The sequence below is a fragment of the Protopterus annectens genome, chromosome 8.part0 (assembly GCF_019279795.1).
Source record: "Protopterus annectens isolate FY-2018-M chromosome 8.part0, PAN1.0, whole genome shotgun sequence".
NCBI classification, from domain to species: domain Eukaryota; kingdom Metazoa; phylum Chordata; order Ceratodontiformes; family Protopteridae; genus Protopterus; species Protopterus annectens.
The window spans coordinates 1568209628-1568236783 of record NC_056741.1 but is presented as its reverse complement, the minus strand read 5'-3'; the positions used below and the strand labels follow the sequence as shown (position 1 = coordinate 1568236783).

Sequence of the window (27156 nt, the reverse complement as noted above, 5' to 3'; positions counted from 1 at the left end):
TCATTATTTGTAATTTTTTAAAAAACACATTGTTTTGTAAATAATTCAGTGAGCATCAATGTTTTCAGTCTAAAATATTAAAAACTATTTGCCTATATATAATATACTAATGTCTACTCAAAAAATATATATACGTGTATACAATTTATCATGTAATTTGTGTCTTAAGTAAATACTTTTTAAATACTAAGTTATTAAATTATGAAGTGTAAATGAATTAACAAAAACATATCTAATTAACAATGTATTGATATTAAAATGTACTTTTGTGTGCATTCTCATTGTCTTAAACCAAGTAAACATAAAAGGAAATATCGGTCTTATAAATACTATAAATCAATGGTAAATATCCGAAATGTAATGACTGACCAACAAACCTTCTCTAAATGAAACAAATGTGTGTCAATAGATCTTGTCTATCTATATACTAAAAAACATTTGATATTTATAGTTTCATTCAAACCCGGGGGTGAATCCGCCCCTAGCAATAACTGCCACAAAGCCTCTCTTTGCTCTAACTTGTTGTTGACATCCCCCATTAACAAACATTTGTCTACTTGATCTAATACAAAAAATTCAAATTTTTTGAAGTCGTCACATGTTTTGGCATGTCTTGCCAAAGAGTTATTAATGTCTTTGTTCTTGATTGCCAAAATATGTTCATAAATTCGGCGTTTCAAAACTCTTATAGTTTTGCCAGTATAATAACTCCCACATGTGACACAGAGTGCTAAATACACCACGTGATCACTGTTACAATTGTAATATTTATATGCCCAAAAAGCTCTGTTTGGATGTTTTAGTGTCACAAATGAAGTGTTGCTGATATAGCGACACTGTCTACAATCCTTACATGAAAAAGTTCCCTTCTTATTACTTACTTCTCTTGTGATTGTATCTCTATTTTGATTGTTGTATTCTAACATTTTCTTTACATTTGTCACATTCTTGTAAGTGAACCTGGGTGTAATACCTAGACAGGACATTAAGTCCCTGTTCCCCAGTATAATCCTCCAATTTTTTTCTATATCTCTGATGTAAGTGAGTTCGTTAGACATAGGTAAAGGAAAGGCAGTATAAAACTCCATTGTTTCTTCTCTCTCCACTTGATGCGAAGTGTCTCTTATCGTGAATTCATTAATGTCGATCGACAAAATAGGTTTTGCTACTCCTTGTCTCAACATAGTTACCTCCCTTTCTAAAATTTTTAACCATTTGAGTTGATAACCTCTTTCTATAAACAGTTTCCTTAACAACAATAGTTCCTTGAAGTATACGTTGTCATCTGATGTCAACCTACTGAGCCTTATCATTTGCCCTTTTATTACATTTTTCTTCATATGTTCTGGATGAAGACTTTCTTTATGGAGATATTGGTTCGTAAAACATGGTTTCCTGTATATCCTACTATGTAAAGAATGATTGGAACAATCCAAATATAGTGTAAGATCCAGAAAATTTATTTCCTTCCCAAAACCACTAAGTTTGAATGTTAAAAAACTTGTTGTTTTATTTAGATCCTCAACCATTTTTTCAAACTCAATTTTGTCCCCTCTCCATAAAAAAAAACAAATCGTCTATGTATCTTACATAGAGTAAAACTTTGTCAAATTTTTTGTGAACTTTAAGATGTTCCTGTTCCCAATTCGACATAACAATATTTGCAAATGCTGGGGCAACCCTGGCTCCCATCGCCACCCCAGATGTTTGTTTGTAAAGCCCTTTGTTAAATACAAAAAAATTATTGTCAAGAACTATTTCCATTAGTGAACATATTGTGTTTATTTTTGAACCACTCATTTGTGATTTAGATGCTAGATAAATTCTCATACCCTCTACACCCTCTTCTTGGTCTATAGAAGTGTAGAGACTTTTGACGTCTAAAGTTGCAAAATAAATTTGATTGTAAGCAAAATCACTTTTGGCTAATATTTCTAATAAATGCCATGAATCCCTTAAAAAATGTTCTGCCTTTTGTGCGATTGGGTTCAGAATATTATCAAGCCAAATGGAAATGTTTTCTGTTTTAGAGTTTTTGGCTGACACTATAGGTCTGAATGTTAGATCATCTGTGCCATACTGTATTTTTGGTATACCAAAAAAACTACCCATCTTCGGCTGTTCTGTTAGCATAAACTCATAATCATCTCTATCTAGTTCTTCCTGACAAAACATGTCAAATAAGGAAGTATTCACCCTCCTGTAACAATTTGAAATAAACTCAAGGCTGACCTTACAATAATTATTTCTATCCTCCAACAGTGTGTTGATAGCCTTATTGTAATCAGATGTATTCATGACTACTATCTTTCCCCCCTTATCCGCCTTCATGACTCTAATATCTCGAGTCTTAGAAAGTTGTTTTAAGGCTTCTCGTTCCAAAGATGTCAAGTTGTCTTGTGCTTCTATATTTATCATTTGTCTAAATTCTGTTTCACAAATCTTTTGGAAAACTTGAAGTGTGTTGACTAATGGGGGGTTGTAAGTACTGGGTCTTTTTAATGTTTTGTTCTTGGTAGAACCACGCATGTTGACATCTTTCATTATATATTTTAAATTGAGTTTACGCAAAAATATCCTAAACTCTACCAACAATTTACCTATTTCTACCTTATTAGATGGAATAAAATTAAAACCCTTTTTCAAAATGTTGTTACATGATTCAGAAAGATAGTTGTCACTTAGATTAACAATAGTCAAAGAATAGTCATTGTTTTCAAAGGGTGTTGTTACCACTTCCTTTTGTTCTTCCCTTTCGGTTTGCCTTTGTACTGAGTGGAATTGAACCACTTGGTAGTCTTTTTGGGTTGTACCCATTCCGCCCGAAAAGGGGTATTTTGTTTGTTGTTAGAGCTTACTACCTCTGCAAAACTAGTGGTAGCAGTAACTTCCATGTTAGTTGTATCATTGTTGTTGACTACTATGTTGTTGTCAACAGTTTCCACTTCATCATGACCTACATTATTGTTTGTAATAGAATTCACAGATGCAGAATTGTCGTTTCTATTAACTTTTGTATTTTCCAACCTAGAAGGTTTAAAAGTTTAATCGACCTCTCTCTCAATTCTTTTGTTGTTGTCATTTAACCTTTTCTTCACTGTAGGAACAAATATACGCTTCATTGTTATTATATGTGTAAATGTCCCTTCGCATCTTGTTTTGTTCCCTTAGAATAACTGTTGCTCTATGTCTATCCGTTTTTGCCTCTATACTGTTGTATAGTGGCAAAAATTGTGAAAAACAAGTGAACTGTTTAATATTTTCATCTGTAGTTTTGATCTCTTCCGTTAGTTTACCCAACTCTATCTCGTAATGTTTTACTAAAATGCGCATCATTGATATCCCTGCGTCATTGTAAAGTTTCACTAACGTATTGCACAGTTCATCTCCTGGGGTAACACAGTTTGGGAATTTGTCAGTTCTCAAACCCTGAGGTACTATATTACGTGAAATGCATTCAGTTAAGTATTGGACCTCTAAACGTAAAGTAGTAAGCCTGATTACCAATCTCTCCAAAGTGAAAATGAGTTTCTTACAGGCTTGTAAATTGTCACTATTTTGATTGTTTGCTTTACTGAAAACTGGCACTTCTCGAATGTTTTTAAATGGATTGTTAGTTTCCGAGTAAACATAACCCCATATATTGCCCGTAAATCTAGTGGAATTTCCGTTTTCAGGACCAGTTACTGATGTTAAATCATTATTGTCGTTAATGTTAACAACAGATTTAAAAGTCTTATGGTTACCTTGTTGAGTGACTTGTTCTGACTCTCCGAAAGACTTTACAACCGTTCTGCTTACTTCATTTTTTAAACAGTTTTTCACTATTTTAGTGATGGTGTCTATTAAATCCTGTTCAGACCCCTTGGACTGCTTGCGCTCCATGGCTCTAACAGCTCCGTCCAAACTGGGCGTCGGATAAATCGATACATCCAATAGGTTGTCCTGGGAGAATGCTTCCGTGGCCATCAAATGCAAACACCGCCAAACCGTACTGTTTTAAAATGTGAAAACCACAAAACTCGGACTAGCCGAAAAACGATAAAAAATACCAAAGCAGGAACAGTTGGCAAAGCTATTACAATTAGATTCCACAAAGCAAATACAGGTTTAGCGCTTTCTTTCACTTTTATTATAAAATGTGAACTTCATCAGAAAAACGGGAACTCTCCCTTGTTCATTAATTTTTGATTACATAATAAATTGTATACACGTATATATATTTTTTTGAGTAGACATTAGTATATTATATATAGGCAAATAGTTTTTAATATTTTAGACTGAAAACATTGATGCCCAATGAATTATTACAAAACAATGTGTTTTTTAAAAAAATTACAGATAATGTTTTGGATATAACAAACATTAACACAATGAATTTTTGATTTAATTAATTGTATGACATCATTTTCTGTTTTTTCCCATAAAAAGGGAACAAGGGAGAGTTCCCGTTTTTCTATAAAAGTACAAAAGGCTCAGTAGGTTGACATCAGATGACAACGTATACTTCAAGGAACTATTGTTGTTAAGGAAACTGTTTATAGAAAGAGGTTATCAACTCAAATGGTTAAAAAATTTTGAAAGGGAGGTAACTATGTTGAGACAAGGAGTAGCAAAACCTATTTTGTCGATCGACATTAATGAATTCATGATAAGAGACACTTCACATCAAGTGGAGAGAGAAGAAACAATGGAGTTTTATACTGCCTTTCCTTTACCTATGTCTAACAAACTCACTTACATCAGAGATATCATAGAAAAAAATTGGAGGATTATACTGGGGAACAGGGACTTAATGTCCTGTCTAGGTATTACACCCAGGTTCACTTACAAGAATGTGATAAATGTAAAGAAAATGTTAGAATACAACAATCAGAATAGAGATACAATCACAAGAGAAGTAAGTAATAAGAAGGGAACTTTTTCATGTAAGGATTGTAGGCAGTGTCGCTATATCAGCAACACTTCATTTGTGACACTAAAACATCCAAACAGAACTTTTTGGGTATATAAATATTACAATTGTAACAGTGATCATGTGGTGTATTTAGCACTCTGTGTCACATGTGGGCGTTATTATACTGGCAAAACTATAAGAGTTTTGAAACGCCGAATTTATGAACATATTTTGGCAATCAAGAACAAAGACATTAATAACTCTTTGGCAAAACATGCCCAAACATGTGACGACTTCAAAAAATTTGAATTTTTTGTATTAGATCAAGTAGACAAATGTTTGTTAATGGGGGATGTCAACAACAAGTTAGAGCAAAGAGAGGCTTTGTGGCAGTTATTGCTAGGGGCGGATTCACCCCCGGGTTTGAATGAAACTATAAATATCAAATGTTTTTTAGTATATAGATAGACAAGATCTATTGACACACATTTGTTTCATTTAGAGAAGGTTTGTTGGTCAGTCATTACATTTCGGATATTTACCATTGATTTATAGTATTTATAAGACCAATGTTTCCTTTTATGTTTACTTGGTTTAAGACAATGAGAATACACACAAAAGTACATTTTAATATCAATACATTGTTAATTAGATATGTTTTTGTTAATTCATTTACACTTCATAATTTAATAACTTAGTATTTAAAAAGTATTTACTTAAGACACAAATTACATGATAAATTGTATACACGTATATATATTTTTTTGAGTAGACATTAGTATATTATATATAGGCAAATAGTTTTTAATATTTTAGACTGAAAACATTGATGCCCAATGAATTATTTACAAAACAATGTGTTTTTTAAAAAATTACAGATAATGTTTTGGATATAACAAACATTAACACAATGAATTTTTGATTTAATTAATTGTATGACATCATTTCCTGTTTTTTCCCATAAAACGGGAACAAGGGAGAGTTCCCGTTTTTCTGATGAAGTTCACATTTTATAATAAAAGTGAAAGAAAGCGCTAAACCTGTATTTGCTTTGTGGAATCTAATTGTAATAGCTTTGCCAACTGTTCCTGCTTTGGTATTTTTTATCGTTTTTCGGCTAGTCCGAGTTTTGTGGTTTTCACGTTTTAAAACCCCTTGTGACTGACTACGTCAGCCTGGTGGATTAATACTAGCAAGAAATACTATAAAAGTTGTGTTCTTCCTGTTTCATTCAGACAAAATTCTGTACTTGTACATTTTTTGCCTCCTGGTGTACACTAGTAAAGAACCTGAACCTGAACCTCCTGTGTATTGATCTTTTTATTACAATATTTTTTCATTTAACAGATTGGTCCTTTGAGTACCAGAATCCCTCAGAAGCTGCGGATCAGAGCGTAGCGGTGGTCGAAGTCTGCATGCAGGAGAAGATACCAAAATGGTTCTTCTTGAGTGAAAAGACCTCCGACTGAATTGTCGTTTAAAGAGGCTGGCCACTTTCTGATCTGTGGCTGAAGAGCAGATCTCCACTGCGAACCGTGACTGCTCAATACCGGAGGCTCAGGTAGGGAGACTTTTTGCCTTTTTTCTGTTTTAGATCAGGGACTAGGTTACAGTAAATATTGTTTTTTTTTTTTTTGTCAGATTTGTCATATAGATCAGGGACAAGAAAAATTACTGTTTATTTGGTTATAGATCAGGGTAACAGAATGAGGTAGGCAGTTATTCTAGATAAACTGTGAAAGGAACTGAAGTTGTGGTACCACGTGGTAAAAGGGTTACGTAACATTTATTAACATGGGAAATCAGTGCACTAAAACATCGCGAGACCCGCCCCTAACCGAAGACGTAAAATATATGCAACTACAACGTGCAGATAATGTTAGATATTATGCAAAATGGGTTAACAAATATGAATTTGATGGGAAATTAGACAAATCTTCGCTTGTTAAACAGCTTAAAAGTGATACAAAAGGTCAGGCAAAGAAACAACGGCAATTAGGCATTCCTCAGGCACACAGGTAGATTGAGGAAGCAAACCGTAGGGTACAAAAGAGTAATAGTTCAAAGGCATTGTTTTTAGACAAAGAAGATAATAACATAGTAGTAGCAATGGCTCCTCCTCCTCCCCCCCACTCCCTTTTTCAGGATATGAAGCGGGTGGACAAGATGGTCCACCTCTGCGGTATCCTGATGTCTCAGTGAAACCGAAACTGTTTGTTAGAGATCCCACTGAAACTAGGTCCAGAACACGTAAAACACAGGGGGATATAGAATCGTATTAAATGGAGAGAAATTTACAAGCTGAGAATGAAGAAGAACTATGTCCACTTATAGAGGTACCAAATCCTCAGGCAGGACAGGTTGGACAGGACCCAACCCTCTTGGTATATAGGCCGTGGACACCGGAGGATATCCGGAAGGCTACTGAGGGAATTCCCCATCCAAAAGTTAATTTTACAAAATTCCTAGAAGATTTACAAGGCATGAGGTTAAGTTACCACTTAAATGGGGAAGAAGTAGAAAAAGTAGTTAGACAAATTGTAGGTCCATATTGGCACATGATTTGTGGCACCTGGAATCCTCGCAATGCAGAATTTAAGCCACTACCACATAGTGACGCAGAACTTGACAATAGAGTAAAAGGCCTTACAGACCGAATCTCTGATAAATGGAAACCTAGAACAGACTGGACTTGTATTAATCAATGCATACGGCAAGAAAATGAAACAGTAGATGGGTACTATGCCAGATTATTAGAGTGCTTTAACAATCATAGTGGCATGACAGTTCCTGAAAATCAAACAAATGATTCCCCATATGAACAACAATTGAAAAATGCATTTTTAAAAGGTTGCATTGCACCTATTAGTAGCTAAATTCTGAAGCATATGATAGATCATCGAACAAGTTGGTTACAAGCCTTACTTGAATATGCTAGACATGCTGAAAGACATTTTAATAGCAAAAAGAAAAAGAAAGCGCAAGTCTTCACTGCTGAAGACGGAGCTGAAGTTTATGTATTACAGTCTGGTAAAAAGGGTAAGAAAAATGCACAGGGAAATAAACAGTCTGACAAGCGGTCAGAGGACTTTGAAGAAAGGAAAAAGAGAGGTGAATGCTTTAAGTGCAGGAAGAAAGGACATCTAGCTAGGGATTGCAAACAAAATAAGAAGGTAACCACAGAGGATAAGGGAGATGAGGACTGACTATATGATGGTGAAGACACACCATACAAGAGTCAGAAATCATCGGGAAAAGACAATAAAGAAAGAACAAATGTAAATGTGATAAAAGGAGTAGAGGAAGTGCAAGTAGACATGGAGGATGAAGAAAATGAGGTTTTAGATTTAGCATTACTGAGCCTAGAGCTCTACCTAGCAGACACAAAACTGGAAGTTACACTTCTGGTGGAGGGGAAGGAAGTTGAATTCCTGTATGATTCAGGAGTGTCACGGACTCTGATACACCCCTCCAAGTTACCGGAACATTCAGAATCACCTGATTATATATTAGTGAAAGCTGCAAATGGACAGCTATACTGGGAACCACTTTCCCATGATATAGCAATAACTGACCCTGTTTCAGGGATGTCTCACAGGAGTAAAATTGTTGTTTCTGCAAAATGTCCAGTGAACCTATTAGGTAGGGGCCTTATGCAGATATTTGGCATAGCAGTAGTTCCGACTATGCAGCGTATGGAAGCACAGCGACAAATGGATACTTTTGTGGTGTGACCGGAGGGTAAAACTTTCTACTGGTACAGCCAGGACTTAGTTATGACTGGTCCAGGGGCAGTGACCGAGGAACTGATGAACGTAGCCATCAGTAAATCCCCCCTCCCTTGACACTGACAGACAGCATTTGTTGCACTGCACTCTGTATTACTGTAGCACACCAGGACCTGATAAGGAATATGAGCAAGAATTGTTCAGAAATCGTGCAAACAGATTAGTGTTACGTAATCTGTACTGGGATACTGAGGGAAACAGTGTTGTTAGCTGTTCATTACCTCAAGAATTCCTTGCACTATACAAATGTAATTGATTACCACATGTCAGTTTAACTAAGAACAAAAATGTAAAATGGGCAGACCTAGGAGAAAAGGTAACGAGATGGGAGAAACAAACTGATTTAGAATTATCAGAGCAGGGAATAGAGAAACAAAAACTGAATTGGCTAACACAGGCACACCCAGCTGTACACTTGCAGTCTAGCGAGGACAGCTGATTAGCATTCTTATTAGAAGAAGAGGAGAAAGCCTTATGTAACATACCAAAGATTCTTTGGTCAACAGGCAAGTCAGATGTAGGACTTATTCGAACAGCAGGACCAGTTACTATTACACCAAAGTCAGCATTCAGACCACAGAAGAGACAATATCTTTTCAGAAAGGATGCAGAGATAGGAATCAAACCTATAATAGCAGCATTACTTAGAGAAGGAGTACTGGTAGAATCTCCTGATTCACCATGTAATACACCCCTATTTCCTGTTAAAAAGGCAAACGGGGAATGGCGTATGGTTCAGGACTTACAAGCTGTAAATAATGCAGTAATACCTAGAGCACCTACGGTGCCAGATCCACACACTTTGTTAAATGATTTGAAACCTCACCAGAAATATTTCTCTGTGGTAGATATCAGCAATGCTTTATTTTCAATACCTATACATCCTGATAGCCAATATTGGCTTGCATTTACATTTCAGGGGAAAAGGTATACTTATACTCGACTACCACAGGGATATTGTGAGAGTCCAACAATATTCGCACAAGAAATGGCTAGTAATTTGGTGGGATTCACCGCACCGGGGGGTAGTCAAATTCTACTTTATGTAGACGACATCTTGCTAGCAGCCCCCACCCAGCAGCAATGCAGGGAGGATACCATAGCACTGTTACAATTCTTAGCAACACAGGGACACAAAGTAAACAAAAGCAAACTACAGCTTTGGAGAAAACAAGTTAGATACCTAGGATATGTAATATCCAAAGAAGGTTGAGGATAGAAAAACAGCGATTTTACAAGCACCCAAACCAGCGACCAAGAAAGAAATGATATCCTTCCTGGGAACAACTAACTTCTGCCGGAGTTGGATACCAAACTATGCTTTGGAATCTGCTCCACTGACCGACCTCATATACAAAAAGCTGATGGCAGCACAGGATTTATTACAATGGACACCTGAAGCAGAAATGGCTTTCTGCAGGTTGAAGCAATTAATAGCTTCTTCATTAGTTCTAGGATTACCAAACCATCATAAACGTTTCTTTCAAACTGTAGACTGTAAGCAAGGATATATGACATCAGTGTTGACACAACAACATATGGATAAGCAACGCCCCATAGCTTACTATTCATCACAGTTAGACCCAGTGGCGCGATCCTTGCCCCACTGTGTGCAAGCAGTGGTTGCAGCTGCAATGGCAGTACAGGCTTCAGCATCAGTGGTGTTATTCCACCCTCTCACAATTAGAGTGCCTCATGAAGTCGCAATAATTTTACTGCAAGGAAAGGTAGCTTATCTTTCTCCTGCTAGACACCTTTCCTGTATGACTATACTGTTGAGCCAACCACATATGACAATTGAATGATGCATGACATTAAATCCATCATCTTTGCTCCCAACTCCTGCGGATGGCACACCACACAGTTGCCTGCAGGAAATTGAGCAGAAAACATTACCCAGACAAGATCTCACGGATATTCCCTTGGATAAGGCCGAGGTGACATATTACGTGGACGGCTCATGCAGAAGGGGCCCTACAGGGAAAATTCTAGTGGGGTATGCAATAGTTACAGACACTGAAACCTTAGAAGCCCAATCCTTACCACATAGCTTGTCTGCACAAGCAGAATTGATTGCCTTAACACGAGCTTGTACCTTAGCAAAAGACAAATGTGTAAACATATTTACTGACAGTCAGTATGCTTTTTCTACTGTACATGTTTTTACAAAGCAGTGGAAAAATAGAGGGATGATAACATCTAGTGGTAAACCAATTAATCATGCGCAATTTATTTTAGAATTGTTAGAATCTATTCAGTTACCTATTAAAGTTGCTATTTGCAAATGCGTAGCTCATACAAAACAGCAGGACAGAATTTCAAAAGGAAATGCGAGAGCTGATGCAGCTGTGAAGCAAGCAGCTTCAGACTCAGAAACTTTACTTTTAGACGAGGAATTACAACCCTCTGAAATTTTAGACCTAGAAATGTTAAAAACAATGCAGACGCTTACTACAAAAGCAGAGAAACAAAAATGGGAAAAACGAGGAGCAATCTTTGAAAACGGGCTGTACATCTCCAAAGAGAAAAAAACAATTTTGCCGTCTAATTTGTTTATATATGCAGCTTTGTTGAGCCATGGGCAGTGCCATGTCTCAACAAGGGGGATGGTACTGTTAGTAAACCGAATATTCCAAACATATGGATTCACAAATTACATAAAAAAATTTTGTGTGGCATGTCATATTTGTAACAAACATCATGCACAAGGGGCATTTAAACCTAAACAAGGAAGTTTTCCTACACTGCCATATCCATTCCATACTATTTGTATGGATTTTATAGAATTGAACAAATGTGATAACAAAAGGTATTGCCTTGTCATTGTAGATATGTTTTCCAAATGGGTGGAAGCCTTTCCGACTAAAAACCCAGATGCAACAACAGTGGCAAAAGCTCTCATAAAGGAGATTATTCCTAGATTTGGCATACCGGAAAGGATCTATAGTGACAATGGTACACATTTTGTGAATCAGACCATACAGCAATTGGAACGCTTCTTTGGGATTTCCCTTAAGAACCATTGTGCTTATCACCCTCAGTCTGCAGGACTGGTGGAGAGGCACAATGGAGTCCTTAAGAACAAACTTAGAAAGTTAGTCAGCGAAACACAGAAGAACTGGGTGCACTGTCTGCCTCTGGCGCTGCTGAGTAGGCGAACAGTTCCAAATGCAAAGGGTTTAACTCCTTTTGAAATGGTGTTTGGGAGAGCATATTATGTACCTCAGTGGAAAGCTCTCATGCCTGCAGACCAGGAGGCTGATAGTTCACTAGCTAGTTATATGAGGAAGCTGTTAACAAATAAATCTCTCTTGCAGTTTAACTCTTTTTCAGATAAAGAACAGACCAGACCACTGGAAGCGATTCTAGCCCCGGGGTCCTGGATCTGGGTGAAGGTAACAAAGAGGAAGAATTGGGCAAGCCCGAAGTGGGAAGGACCGTACCAGGTACTGCTGGCCATGCCTACTGCAGTCAAAATAGCTGAAAGGTCATCTTGGATCCATTTGACGCAATGTAAACTGGTAAAGAACTTTCAACTTGATAAAAACATTGTAACTGTTACGCAACAAGAACAAAATGGCCAAAGATAAGAATTCAGACCAACCTCAAAAATGTTGCATAATCATATTATTGAGCGTACACTTGTTGACTGTACTTTTGACAATTTTCTTTTTGTTGTGGTTTTTTTCATTTCTCAACCACACAAGTAAAACTGGATAAACGTGATGAGACATCCATAGACTGGCATCCAAACTTTAACACATACCTAGCAATTAAACGTGTATATGCTGAGACTATGAACATTTCAAACTGCTGGGTTTGTACAGCTATACCAACAGCATATGGAGGACTACTAATGTCCGCTGTTCCTTTAGGGATCAATGAGACTTGGGAGAATTTGCTTTTTTCACACAGGAACTGTGAGATCATAGGATAAAATAGCATTGTATTTACCTGTTACACAAAAAGGGATTGTGTGTTTTTTTCAAGAATGATACTCTCCAGGTGGGCTGGAGTAACTGTAACATAACAATATCTTATAAATGTTATATTAAGACTAAAAGTGGGGGTACTGTTTGCAATACTATGATTCATATTTGAACTCAATGAAAACGACATTGAATGAAGTACAAAGAAATCCTGTTTTGATTAAACAATTGTCAATCATAGATAAGAAAATGTTTCATGCAGAGTTGGTGCGTATTAGCACTAAAGTTGAAAACTGTTATTTTGTGTGTGGGAAAAAGGCATACAAATGGCTTCCTGAGAATTGGTCCGGCAGTTGTTTTTTGGGCTACCTGGTTCCGGCCATACGACACACTGCGGAATTACCTCTGGGTAAAATACGGAACGTGAGAGATGTTTCCAAGAAAACCAAAGATCCAGTCGAGAAACCAGTGAATCCAGTAGGGCGAGTTGAAGCAGGTTGGAAAGACCATAATTCCGTGAAGGACAAAGACAAATTGACTCATATGGACTTGAGTGACAGTGTTATATCTTGGGCAGGTATACTCCCAGCGTATGGTGCAATCAAATCGATTTTGGAGCTAAGAAAACTGTCGAAACTTCTCGAAGTAATGAGTAATGCAACTTTTTCTGCTCTTGAATTAGTGACTGATGAACTGAATACCATGAGAACTGTTGTGTTGCAAAATTGGATGGCTCTTGACTTCACCCTAGCGGCGAGAGGTGGTAGTGTGCGCTTATCAAAGAAGAATGCTGTGCGTACATTAAATTAATAACCATCTGGAAGTGATTCAGCAAGTGTCGGCCATGACCAAACCAGGCCCAAACCCTCTGATGGATTTTTTCCAGAATCTGTTTGGGGGTGGGGTTCCATCCTAATGAATATTCTGATTGCCATTTGTGTGGGTTTACTCCTATTAGGAGCATGTGTTTGTTGTGGAATCCCCTGCATGAAAAGATTAATTAAAGATTTTATAGATATGTCTGTCTCTGAAACCTTGTATCAAAACATTGAACTTGAGGAATTGGTTCCAAATGAAATGCTCCTTGAAGTCTAAACTGAATGACTCTCTTAACTGCAAGTCCCAAGTGGAAGAGGTTAGGAGAAGAAATAAAAATTGTTTAAACTTCTGAGAATAGAATAAAAAGTATTAACAGGGGGGAAAATGTTAGAAAAATATGTATTAATGTATATGTTTAGTGCTTATTAAGAAATAAGAAAGATATAATGCATTTTATTCTATTAATGTTATGACAAGAAAAATGAATTCATATGAAACTGCAAGAAGCTTTTGGAAACTGCAGTGTGCCTTTTTGCAAGTTGGCCTCTGACCCCAGCAGCTGCTAGCTCAGCAAGAATTAATGTTTATGCTTCTCACAAGTGATTATCTGCTGGGTCAGGAAATTAAATGTGTGAAATAATGAGAATCTTCTACTCTTTTCCGCCTGAGCAATCGACCTTGTATATGTTACTAGATAACGCACCGGTTGCAAGGAGGAAGTGATAACATGTAACAAGGAAAATGTATTGAGAACTGTATCTACTATTATGTTCGAATTAATTTAGAACCTTGAGTGGAAACTTTTGTAAAAGGGTATTGTAACTAACCAGGTGGCTAGCAAGGCCACGTTGTTTACTAGAAAAGTTTTTAAGCAAAATGTAGTATCAGCATTTTAGATGAATAGAATATTGTAAGCTAAAGTGATATAAAACCCCTTGTGACTGACTAACTGGTGGGTTAATACTAGTAAGAAATACTATAAAAGTTGTGTTCTTCCTGTTTCATTCAGACCAAATTCTGTACTTGTACATTTTTTGCCTCCTGGTGTACACTAGTAAAGAACCTGAACCTCCTGTGTATTGATCTTTTTATTACAGTATTTTTTCATTTAACAATATGCTTCTCTTTTTTGTTATATTACTGCTATAATTTACCACAAACAGTAATTTACTTATAATTTTAACTACATTAGATCTAATGTATGTATGTCTTTACTAATTACTGTATTTGACTGTGTTCCTTTCTGGAAATGTATGCTCAATACCTTGCACAATACCATAATTGCATAATCTCTGACTGACTATACTTGTACTAAAGGAGCTTTTCTCCCCAATCCTCCCCTGAAAATGGGTTCCTGACCCATTTTGACTTTCCTGGTCACCAAATGTCAATTAATAAATAAATAAAATGCCCAGTACACTATTCCAAATGTGGCTTCACCAAGATAAGATATACTGGGTGCATTATCTCTTCCGGATTCCCTAGCATGCTCAGTAATTTATTGGTAGATCATGCTTTCCTCTCTACTTATGCCAGAAGCTCAAAGACTGGTATGATGGTCACTTCTAGGACAATTTCAGCCACTGTGACATCAAGAATAGTAATCTTTTTTACGTGAATTTTTGTTACAGTGACCAAAATATAAAACACACATACCTCTACAGTATTTCAAGTGCAACCTGTCTACCAACCTGTTAATGGACTTGCAAGTTCCTTTGCAGAAATCTTTCTCCATCCAGGACTGGGTGGCAGAGCATTCTGTCACCTGTCATTAGGTGTAATCTGTTAGTTAGTTCTGCCCCACACCGTGCCTGAAATGAACATGGTGAAGAATAAGTGCACAGCACTGACTATTTTGTCAGGCTATAGCTCAGTCGCCTACTCTTGGGAGCTTCCACTTTGTGTTCAACAAAATGTCAAACACAGAAAATTATGATCAATTTTCCAATCACAGTCAATTTATTATGTGCTTCACACATGGATGCCATGAGATTCACAACAAGAGTGAAGCTCAGATACAAAGCTAGGTAATCATGTTGAAAACACATAACAACAGTTATGATTGGCGACCCAATCCTAATTTCATTTTGATACTTACTAGGCTATTCACCTCTGAGGATCTTAAGAAGCCTAGCCTTACATTCCCATTTTTTCTAGCCCTTATAATTTGTGTCATTCCACAACCTTTTTCTAAAATTGCCTGTCCTAACTAATCCTAATAGCTCACTAAGTGATTTTCAGTGCCATACTGATTTAAAAGCCTTACTAAAGTGCAGACAAGTCACATCCATTGACACTCCCTCACCCATATCTGCTGTTACCAAGTCATAGAGCTCCACAAATGTTCACTTCCAGCTCTTCTTAACACTGGAATCTTGCCATAAGACTCAAGGCTTTGAATTATGATGCTGGTCCTTAATCTTTTTATTCATCATCTACATACTAAATGCTGTAAAGTCACCTAGACTGGCCCTGCTGTCCCTCTGGGCCATCTCAGATAAGGGCAAGTGAAGCTGTTGTTACAAGCAACTAGTATTTCCATTCTGGCCAGACACCTATTAGTTATCTTTGATCAGTTCAGTCACCGTACTTGCTAAGTTTCTGATTACCCCTGAGAAGTATACTATTTGGACTTTGGATTGTGTCCTGGAATCCAACCAGTTTCTACTCTACCCTCCTCTCCTTTACTGACAGATCTATTTCTACACCCTATTTTTTTATCTTCTAAGCAGGGCACTCTTCCTTCTTTTCACCCTGTGAGTAAAAGAAGGTTATGTGACATGCATAAGGCCAGATGATGGCATATATAACAGCTGCTGCATATTCAGAGTCCAAGTGTTCCTTAATTACACTTATAATGCTTTCTCTCATAAGAAGGTGAGAATGATCATAGGTGATCTAGCAGTGCTTTTATTTTTTTCATGGCAGCACACACTGTAAAGTGTAAATTTTTGTTTCTGTGAGTGAGTGTGTGTGTGTGTGTGTGTGTGTGTGTGTGTGTGTGTGTGTGTGTGTGTGTGTATGCATGTGTGTGTGTATGTGTGTGTGCAAGCGCACGGCAAACAGAGATATAAAATGCAGATGTAGCCATATTCCATTCAACTAGTGAAAATAGACACACATCGGATTGCAGTGCTTGGCATTTTTCAGAAGTGTTAAGCATTTCTGAAAACAGCCATGTGTCTGTCTCCCTGTTTGAACAATAATGCAGATCTACCCATATTCCATTCAAATAGTGAAAATAAAAACATAATGGATTACAGTGCTTAGCATTTCAAAGAAGTCATGAGGACTTCTGAATACAGCTGTGTGTGTGTGTGTGTGTGTGTGTGTGTGTGTGTGTGTGTGTGTGTGTGTGTGTGTGTGTGTGTGTGTGAAACTGTCAATATGTATTTGCAAAATAATTCTCACGAAGTTTCAATTACCTTTAATAAGGCTGGCACAGAAGGCAATCAGCTCAGTCTGAATTGTGTGAAATCATAATCATGAGTAGTCAGTGAACATAACTCTCATCTATAGCTGTATAGTGTAAGGCTCCTTTGTGTGTGGTAGGGCTTGCCTTGTACTGAATGTAACAGTAAAAATTTACTACATCCCTAAAGACCAATTGCCTTTTGTATATTATCAGGTGCCAGTGATAAGATTCAACTCCCCTATGTCTGTTTCTGTCATTTCTAAATATTTGACAGCAGTGCTATAGGAATTAAAACCCACAGTCCCTGTTTGTCACAATAATATGTATATGTGTGTATGTATATATATATATATATATATATATATATATATATATATATATATATATATACACATACATACGTGTTCACACACACAACAGACACAAAAAAGTTAAACCTCATTAGATCATCGACTAGTTGTAGGACTTACAAATACACACAAACATGGAAAACAGGCATACATAGGCATATAGGCATGCATATTAATGAAGTGTCATTATAGTGAAATACAATTGAGAAAATGTGCTGACAAAATAGAAAACTGGCTTTAAAATGAAGATAACATAGTTCAATATGATTAGCTAAAGCTAATGCAGCATTTATTTATTTATTGACTGGGAAAGTCCACTGGGTTAAGACCCATTTTCAGTGGAGGCCTGGGGAGAAAAGCTCCAAGTTACATGAAACTCATTACATGAATTTGTAAGGAAACAAAATTATAATTATAAAGCAAGTGAAATAATGCAGAAAACTAACTAAACAGCAAATATGTTGTAAAAAGGCACAATACAGTAACAATGGAACATTAGCATGTAGGAAAATTATACAGTTAGAAATATTTAACAATACAGCTCAATTTTTTTTGGGGGGGTAGGAAAAGGGAAAGATAGAATTAGAGAATTAAACTTAAAGGTAAGACGGATATAGTTAGAATCTTATAGCTAGGTAGTGGGAATAAGTAGATTATAGTTGGCATATATTTAATGGTAGTATTAAAAGTAGAAAGTGACAAAGAAGAGAAGGTGTTAAGATGGTTGTATTGATGTGTGGACTATGATACTTAAGATTAGGGATAACTTGTATGGTGTAACAGCATAACATATACATAAGTATATTTGCTACATGTAATCAGATCATGCACAGGTTTTCATGCAGGTGCCTATCTAAAGAACAAGTTTCACTTACCTAGAATGGAGGAGCAGACAATTTCTCTGGTTTTATCACTGTTCATTGTTTCCTTACTGTGGCTAACTAAATGTTCCTGGGATAAAGTCTGATGGCACTGACTGTTCACCTAATTATGGAATAAATGAAGAATGAATGAAGAGTTGAACATCTCAACATTGTCCTTGTAAGATATGATAAGTGAACACGTGTGTGTCTTTGTGAGTGAGTGAGTGAGTGAGTGAGTGAGTGAGTGAGTGAGTGAGTGAGTGAGTGTGTGTGTGTGTGTGTGTGAGCAGAAATTATGTGGTAAGCACAAGAAGTATGAAGTGTTATCATATTACACAATATTCTAAGCAACACCCATAGATGAATAAACAAATAAAAATTATTTTTTTCTCTCCATAAACCTTTATTAGGGTAATATATATTTTTTTATGTCCTCCTTTGCTAAACGATACTCATTATCTAAATTTCTACCAACAGTGATGAAATTAGAAGTTATGTACTCACCATAACGTTCCATCTGAGTAGGTATCTTCATTTGTCTGCAACCTTCATTTGTCTGCAACCTTTGGGATACGGATCCGATCTTGGATCCGAGCCGGCAACTTCTATCACAGCATAGATCCGAGCTCCTAGCTCCTCCCTTTACCCATAATCCTCTGCCAACCCAGACTGACCTCAGATCAAGTTTGCCCCATAGCACAGCTAATACTGTGTCCCAGAGGGAGCTAATCTAAAGAACCCCAAGTAGGATCATTTTGGTCAGGGGGAAGGAGGGGGGGATGGTTGCACACAAATGAAGATACCTACTCAGATGGAACGTTATGGTGAGTACATAACTTCTAAATCTGAAGTAGGACTTAATTTGTCAGCAACCTTTGGGACAGAGTCCCCAGCTACCTAAATCTTGGGTGGCCTTCATGGAAGGATATTCCGGAGCACTGCAGAGCCAAAAGACGCCCTACCTCAAAAGACAATATCTACTTTGTAGTGGCTTATAAAGGTATGAGATGAAGCCCAAGTGGCTGCGGAACAAATGTCATCCAGAGAAACTCTAGCCTTGAAAGCAGCCGATGTAGAAATGGCCCTCGTAGAATGAGCACGGACTCCCTGAGGTGCAGGCCTTCCCGAGCTCTGATATGCTAAGAGAATACAACTAGATATCCATCGGGAGAGGGTAACCTTAGAAACCGACTTGCCGAAGTTGTTTTTGGCAAAGGAGACAAACAACTGATCGGATTGCCTATGACCAGTAGTTCAATGAGTATAAAAACGTAGTTGTCTGTGTACATCTAAAGAGCGCACCTTATACTCTCCTTTGTTTTGATAGTTGGGGAAGAATACTGGAGATTAATAGATTGATTAATGTTATCTTCCGACGATAGCTTAGGTAGAAAAGACGGATTGATCCTGAGGTGAACTCTGTCTGGGTGGAAGACCAAATACGGTGGTTTGACACAGAGAGCCTGGAGTTCCGAGACCCTCTTGGCTGAAGTTATGGCCACCAAAAAGGCCATTTTCCAAGAGACGTATTTAAGATCAACAGTGGCCGTCGGCTCGAAAGGGGGGCTAGTCAATGCCTGTAAGACTAGGGATAAATCCCATGGGGGTACCACCTCCTTGACCGGGGGCCTGAGAAGGAAGGTACCCTTAAGGAAGGTCTTACACAGTTTGGAAGTAATAAGTGGGCCTGACTCCTGCCCTACATGATAGTGTGAAATTGCAGCAAGTTGTACCTTGACCGTGGAAGAACTAGCCCCCTGGTGAAAGAGAGAAGTTAGAAAATCTAGAACCGATGCTACTGGAGCCGTAAAAGGATCTAAATGATGGTGCTCCACCCAGATGGAAAAACGTTTCCATTTACTCCGATAGACCCTTCTAGTGGAGGGCTTGTGAGCTGCTACTAGGATGGCTTTGACTGGTGATGAAATTCCTGGAGTCCTTATCAGGAGTGGAACTGCAGCAACCAAGCCGTCAGCTTTAGGCTGGCCAGGATCGGAGTCGGAAGACCCAGGGGGTGTGAGATGAGATCCGGAAGGGGATCCAGCATTCAGGGCGGATGAATCAGGTGAGACCATAAGTAAGGGAACCACGTCTGATGAGGCCAGAATGGGGCAATGAGGATCATCTTGCTCCCCAGCTGACTGGCTTTCTGCAATAGTTTCAACATCAGGGGCAGAGGTGGGTAAGCATAAAGCAGACCAGGAGGCCAAGCATGAACTAGAGAGTCTCTCGGGGACTACCCCGGAGGGGGGATCAGAGCGAAGTAATCATTGCATTTGGTATTTGAGTGAGAGGCAAAAAGATCACAACAAGGTCGCCCCCATCAGGCAAATATTTGCTCTGCTACTAGAGAATTGAGAGACCACTCGTAAGGAGTCAGGATAGTATGACTGAGCCTGTCCGCTAATATGTTGGACCGTCCCGGAATGTGCGTTGTGATGAGAAAGTGGTTGGTGGATATCACCCATTCCCACACTCTCATTGCCTCGCGCCAGAGTGGGTAAGACCTGGGTAAGACCTGTTTGTTGATGTACCAGTCGACTGACATGTTGTCCATCTGTACCACAATCATCCCCACCAGAAGAGGGTTGTGAAGTGCTTGCAACGTCAAAAGCACCACCCTCATCTCCAGGACGTTGATATGCAAAGAGGTCTCTATGTTGTTCCACATGCCTTGGACTGTTCTGCCCGAATAGTGCCCCCCCACCCCAGGCGAGAAGCGCCCGTGGTCACTGTGGCGACTGGGGGAGGCAGTGAGAAGGGGCGTCCCGTGTGGAGATTGGAGGACTGGAGCCACCACACGAGCGACCTTCTGCAAACTCTGCTTAGAGGGATGGGATGAGACAGGGGATTGCGAGATAGGGACCATTGTACCTGGAGGGTCCATTGTATGACCCTCATATTCAACCGGGCCAATGGCAGCAGCGGAATTGCTGTCGCCATGGACTCTAGAGCCCTCAGGACCAATTCCGCCGAAGGAGCTTGAAGCTGAAGGATGGCCTACACATGCAACCTCAGGTTCTGGAGTCAAGAAAGCAAGCATCAGTCTGGAGTCCAACCTTGCCCCTATGAAATCCAACACTTGTGTAGGAGCCAGGGAGGACATGGCCGTGTTGATGGTCAACCCTAAGAGTGGAACCAGATTGAGGAAGTAATCCCTGCATGAGCAAAGAAGATGCCTTGTTGGGGTGGTAAGGAGCCAGTCGTCCAGGTACGGAAAGACCTGAATTCCCTGGAGTCTCAGGTGGGCCACAATCACGGCCAGGACCTTGGTGAACATCCTGGGGGCTGAGGTGAGACCAAAGGGAAGGGCCCTGAACTGGAAATGGCTGGCTCCCAGCCGGAAGCGGAGAAACCTCCTGGAGCGTCTGTCTATGAGAATATGATAGTACGCATCCTTGAGGTCTATTGAGCACATCCAGTCGTTCTCCCGTAGTAGTGGGAGGATAGATTGCAGAGTGACCATCCGGAACTTTACTTTTGGTACTGCCAGGTTCAAGAGAGAGAGGTCCAAGATGGGCCTCACGTCCCCCGTCTTTTTTGGCATCAGAAAGAACCTGGAGTAAAACCCTGATCCATGCTGATCTGGGGGGACAGGCTGGACGGCTCTTTTTTGTAAGAGCTGCTGAATTTCTGCAGCAGCCGCCTCCCTCTGATTGGGTGGTACATCGGGGAGGCTTCTGATTCTGGGGGTTACAAAAAAGGGAATTTGGTATCCTCTGGATATAACACGAAGCACCCAGCGATCCATTGTTATGGACTCCCACATTGCTAGGTGCTTCGAAAAACGTCCCCCGACTGCCTCCAGAGTGGATCAGCCGGGTAACCCCTCAGGGGTTCTGCGTGGGCCTCTCAGAGAAAGGTTCTCTGGACCCAAAATTCCTGGGACCCCCTCTGCCTCTAGGGCAGCGTCCTCCCTGTCCTCCTCTACCACGAGAGGACTGGTTGGCCGGAGCAGACTGGGATTGATGCAATTTCCCGAACCACATCTTCTTCTGACCCTTTTGGTTCTTGGTAAAGGACCTCTGGGGAGCAGAGAAGCAGACTCCGATGGCAGACAATGTCTTCCCATCTTTCTCGCTCTGGACAAGGGTGTCGCGAACGGTTTTGCCAAACAAAGCAGAACCATCAAAAGGGGCATTCGCAAATGACGCCTTAAAGGGTTCCGAGAAGTCACAATGTCGGAGCCAGGCTTGCCTCCTCATGACCAGCCTGACTCTGCCTGTTCTAGCGGCTCCCTCAGTGGTGTGAGACAAGAGTCGCATAGAGGTGTTGGAAATAGTACGTAGGGTGGACATTCGGGAGGAGTACAGTTGCTTGTCCCCTTCTGACATGGACCCTAGGGGGGAAACAGCATATTCTTTAATTAGATCCCGCTGCATCCGAATGACGTGTGCCATATAGTTCATGGCCCTCAAGGAGAAGGTCACTGAACTGAAGGCCCACTTCCCAAGGCGGTCCATCGCACGAGACTCCTTGCTCGGCAGATGAACCGTGGGGCTATCCTGAGCCAACTCTCTCTTGGTGGCTGCTGCCACCAACAGGGCATCCACAGGGGGACCTTTGCTCCAATGGGTTCTCTCTGACGGAGGGCTCAAGATTTTGTCCGGGCGCTTGGGAATAGGCTCTACAGTGTCCAGCTCCCTCCAAGCCCTAGTGGCTATAAAATCCACCAAAAGGTCAGGGGGAGGGGACACCCAAGAGGTAGATGGCCCTGCCTCGAACGTCTCTAGGAATACGGACTCATCGGAGGAAGCCTTGGGGGCTGACCACCCCCCCTTATTCTGAGCATTTCCATGATGTCTCCAAAGGAGACATCTTCAGGGGGTGACCTTGGGGAGCCTTCCCCTTCATCCAAGTCCGTATCTTCAGTGAGGGACTCAGGGGAGGCCACGTGCCTCCTTTTGCACTTCGACTTGTGAGGGACCTCCTCGGGGGGGCTGTCCAAGGAGTCCTCACCAGCAATATCTTGTTCCAATGGAACACCTAGAGGTGCTGAAGCAGGCTGCCCCGAAGGCCGGGTGAGGGGAGCTAGGACCAGCTGAGAGGGAGTGCAGGGGGGAGCCGAAGCCAGGACCAGAGGCCTGGATGTACTCAACAGTACCCTCTCCACCACCGCGAAGGCCGAGGGGGAGCCGCTCTCTGACGGATCTGAGATCCGACTCCCACTCGGATCCGAGACGGGGATCGGACCTGGGGTCGACACTGTCGGATCCGAAGGACTCACGTGCTCTGACCAGGACGGAGCCAAAAGCACACCGAGTCCCTTGGATCCAAAGCACGGCCCACAGCTCCGAGAGGTCGGATCCGACAAACTCGAGGGAATAGTCGGAGCCAATGTGCCTAGCACTGTCGGCTCCAACCCACCCCCAGATCCAACGCGGCTCGGCTCTGACAGCTCCAAACTCAGGAGTCGGGTCAGAGAAAGAGTGATAGGAGCAAAAAAAGGGGTCGAGCTTCCCCCCCCGGAGGGGGGGAGGCAAGAGCACTCCCATCTGCATCTGGGCCTGGATGAACCTCCTCATCATCTGGTCCATGTCCGCATCCGACATACTGAAGGTGGACCTCGTGGAGGCCACCGAGGCAGGCCTGAAGTGCCACCTCGATGACCTCGACGGGGACCGGGTCATCTCCTCCTCGGGTCCCGGTGAGAAGCAAGGGGATCGGATCCGAGGAGGAGGCGAACCAGAAACCCTGGAGGGAGAAGCCCGTTTGGCAGGCGGGGCCGAGGAGGAGTCTTCGGCCTGCCGCTTAAGGTGCTTCTCCCTACGCTTTTCTTTCCTGGCCTCCCTCACCTCCGAAGCCACAGTGGGAGGTTGATCCCGGTCGGAGGGAGGGGGGCAGGAGTGGCCGCTACCAAAGACTGGCTAGAGGTCACAGAAGTACCGGAGGCCAGAGCTGGGTCTGGGGGCAAAAGGCCCGCCAGAACCAGCTTCGACCTCCGATCCTTAAGTGCCCTGGGGTTGAACGCGGCACAAATCGTGCAGCCCGAGGAGAGGTGTTCAACCCCAAGGCACCTAACGCACCGAGTGTGGCCATCAGCCAGTGAAAGCTTGTGACCACACTCGGTGCATTTCGAAAAAATAGCTTTAGGGGCCTCTAACATCACTAAAGGAAAACGCACACGTTAGGCCCCTACACACACACACACACACACACACACACTGCGACCAGCGAGGGATAGGGAGGAGAAATAAAGATAAAAATTTAAGCTAATTTAAGCTAAAGTAGTTAAAATAGGACCAGGAAACACCTAAACACACACACAAACACTCGCTCAAAAAGAGTACAAGAAAGAAATTAAAATTTTCTTTTCTCACAAGAATACACCAAGAGCTCTGGAATCTAGCTGTTGCTTGAAGAGCGGCAAACTAGATCTGAGGTCAGTCAGGGATGGCAGGGGATTATGGGTAAAGGGAGGAGCTAGGAGCTCGGATCTATGCTGTGATAGAAGTTGCCGGCTCGATCCGAGATCGGATCCATATCCCAAAGGTTGCTGACAAATGAAGTCCTACTTCAGATCATCAGTTATCATTATCAGTTGTTCTAGCACTGCTGGAACTGTAGTACAATCTGTTATGTATATCATAGACTGCAAACACTTTGTAAGAAAAAAATTCTCACATCCTGCATATATAATAAATAAACAAATTTCCACTTACTGTATCCGAATTACTGTAACTTAGCTCGATTACAATGTTTAAAACAAATATTCAGGAATGTTATGTAGGTGTCTGAAAGTCGCAGTAGTTTTCTTATGTGAATATAATAGACAGCCTGCATGCTTGACCGCTGAGCTTACAGCCTGTTGACCTTCAGGAAGTTTGACTGTTATGACCCATCTTGATTTTTTTCTGTTGCCAATAATTTCCTTAAGAACCCAGTGCCAGACATGTTTAAATCCAACTGTCTTCAGTGGTTACTCCAAGGTCAATCTCCTACAACTAGTTGATGATGTAATGAGGTTTAAGTGTTCTGCTCCCAAAAAGAATCCCATTACAAAAGCTCTTATTTATACCACTGATTTCTATTCCCACCTAAATTTCTGTACAGAGGCATCTGCCCCATCTACCACAAATGCAAGGGCAAACTTAAACAAAAAACGTCCCTGTGGTGGTCCCCTAGTATTAATAAATTCTGCAAAAGAAAAAAAAATTCACTAAAAAATAAACTTTGGTCTCTTACACTAAATGTGACATCAAAAGGGTAAATAACGTTTTAAAGCCCATGATCACAACCCACACATCAAAAAATTAACTAAACATTGTTACGGTTTCTACAAAAAACCACAAAGCATTCTTTAACTTAGCTAAGAATCTTAGAAACAATACTCAGCAGTTCAATGAGGTTATATCCACTGGCACCTTTCACTCAGAATAAGACCCTAAGGAAAACGCAATATACTTTCAGACAAGTTTAACTCAAAATTCACTCCTCCCCACAGTAGTTTCTCTCTCACTCCATCCAGTCAACAATACCCCATTTAGTTGCATCTGGCCAGGTCTTAGAAGTCTTCTCCTAAACAACAAATACTAGCATGATGGGTCTGCAAAAGCATACTGACTTGTTTCCATGTTAGTATCAAACACTTCCTCACTGCCTCCCTCACAAACCTATTCAACTTGCCTCTATACTGGATATGCACTAGAGACCAGGAGAACTACTATGCTTCACCTCCACAAGTGCAGTCCTGCCACTGTCTCTGGGAACTAACCAAATAACACCTTATTTTTAAAATAATAGCATATACAATCAAGGAACTTAAAGATACCAGTAATATTACAAATCCTGGACCCAAACAATTTGCCTTTATGAAGGGTAGAGGCTGCCACGTAACCAGGGAGGTTTCTTTGAGAAAGTAATAGAGGCACTAGACAATGGCAAGTCTGTACACCTCCTACATAGAGCTCACTGTGCCATTACAGAAGAACTAACTTGGCCAAATATAAATCCTTATTCAACTCAGACAGCAAACTGGCTTACATAGAGAACCCACTCAGTTGAGTGTGGTGGCACATTTTTTGGTAACCCCCAGGATTCCATGCTGAACTCACTACTCTTTAACATTTACTTCAAAGTGTCAAAGCAAGTGTTATGGAACTCTGGCTGACTAAGTTTGTTGATGACTGCAAACTCAAAGCTGTCATCAGTTCAAGCAAAAATTTATTTATTCATTCATTCATTCATTCATTCTTTTATTCAGTTTAGTAACTGGGGTACAGCACTAATCCTAGTGGACCAATTTCAGTCTCAACCCAGAGATTAGACCATGATAAGAAAAAATAACATACAGCAAATGAGTATTAATGAAACATATATACTATGTACAATATTTACAAGTGAGCAAATCATAAGGAAGAAATTGAAGTTTGAAAAAAAAAGAAAACTTCTGTGTCAAGGTGAAAACTGTAGGAGAACCCAGGTAGGAGGTTTAGGGAGATTATGTGATGTGATCTGAAGAACAGCATTTAAAAACAGCTTGGGACTTGATATGTTTTTTCAATTGTATTCGAAAAAAAGAGAAATCAGAAAAAGGCTTTAAAGTGGATGGGGAGATCTTCCTAGAGCTTGGGCCCAAGGATGTGAAAGGAATAGTCCAGAGCTATAAAGTTTAGCTTTTTTAGTGCTTGAAAGACATACCCTGAGTAACTGTTTCCTAAGACTGCAAGAAGGAGCCTGTCTAAGAAGGCCAGAGGCAAGAGATGGGTAGGAATTTGAATTGAGATTCTAGGATGAGTTTGGTGCATTGTTGCATAGCAAGCCAAATGGCGTTGGTAAGAGTAGGGTAGTGGTGTTCACTCCTATGGGAGAGTGATGAAGTACTAGATGGCATTTGAGATTACTTGGATAATGGAGGACTTTCTTTGGGAGGCAGCATTCAAGTTGGGCCAAGAAAATGCCTTTGCCTACGACATTTCTGGTTTGGTAAGACAGGAAAGGAGAGATTTTTGCTTGCCAAAAGAGAAGAGGATTTAACTTTTCTTCCATTATACTGAGATGCTTTTGAAAATGAAGTGCGGTGGGGTTCTAGTCATATGCCAAGGTATTTGAAGTTGTTAACCTGTTCAGTGGTATTGTTAAGGTGACAATTATGT

The 27156-nt window shown here is 40.4% G+C and overlaps 1 protein-coding gene across 1 annotated transcript in view; it reads right to left on the bottom strand.

Moving 5' to 3' along the window:
* The window catches only part of LOC122808514, a 1519214-nt gene that overhangs the window by 667287 nt on the left and 824771 nt on the right, over positions 1-27156 (bottom strand). The window contains exon 13 of the mRNA XM_044079469.1: positions 18074-18182. Within this exon, the coding sequence (XP_043935404.1) occupies positions 18074-18182 (109 nt within the window). The remainder of the gene's footprint in view (positions 1-18073; positions 18183-27156) is intronic.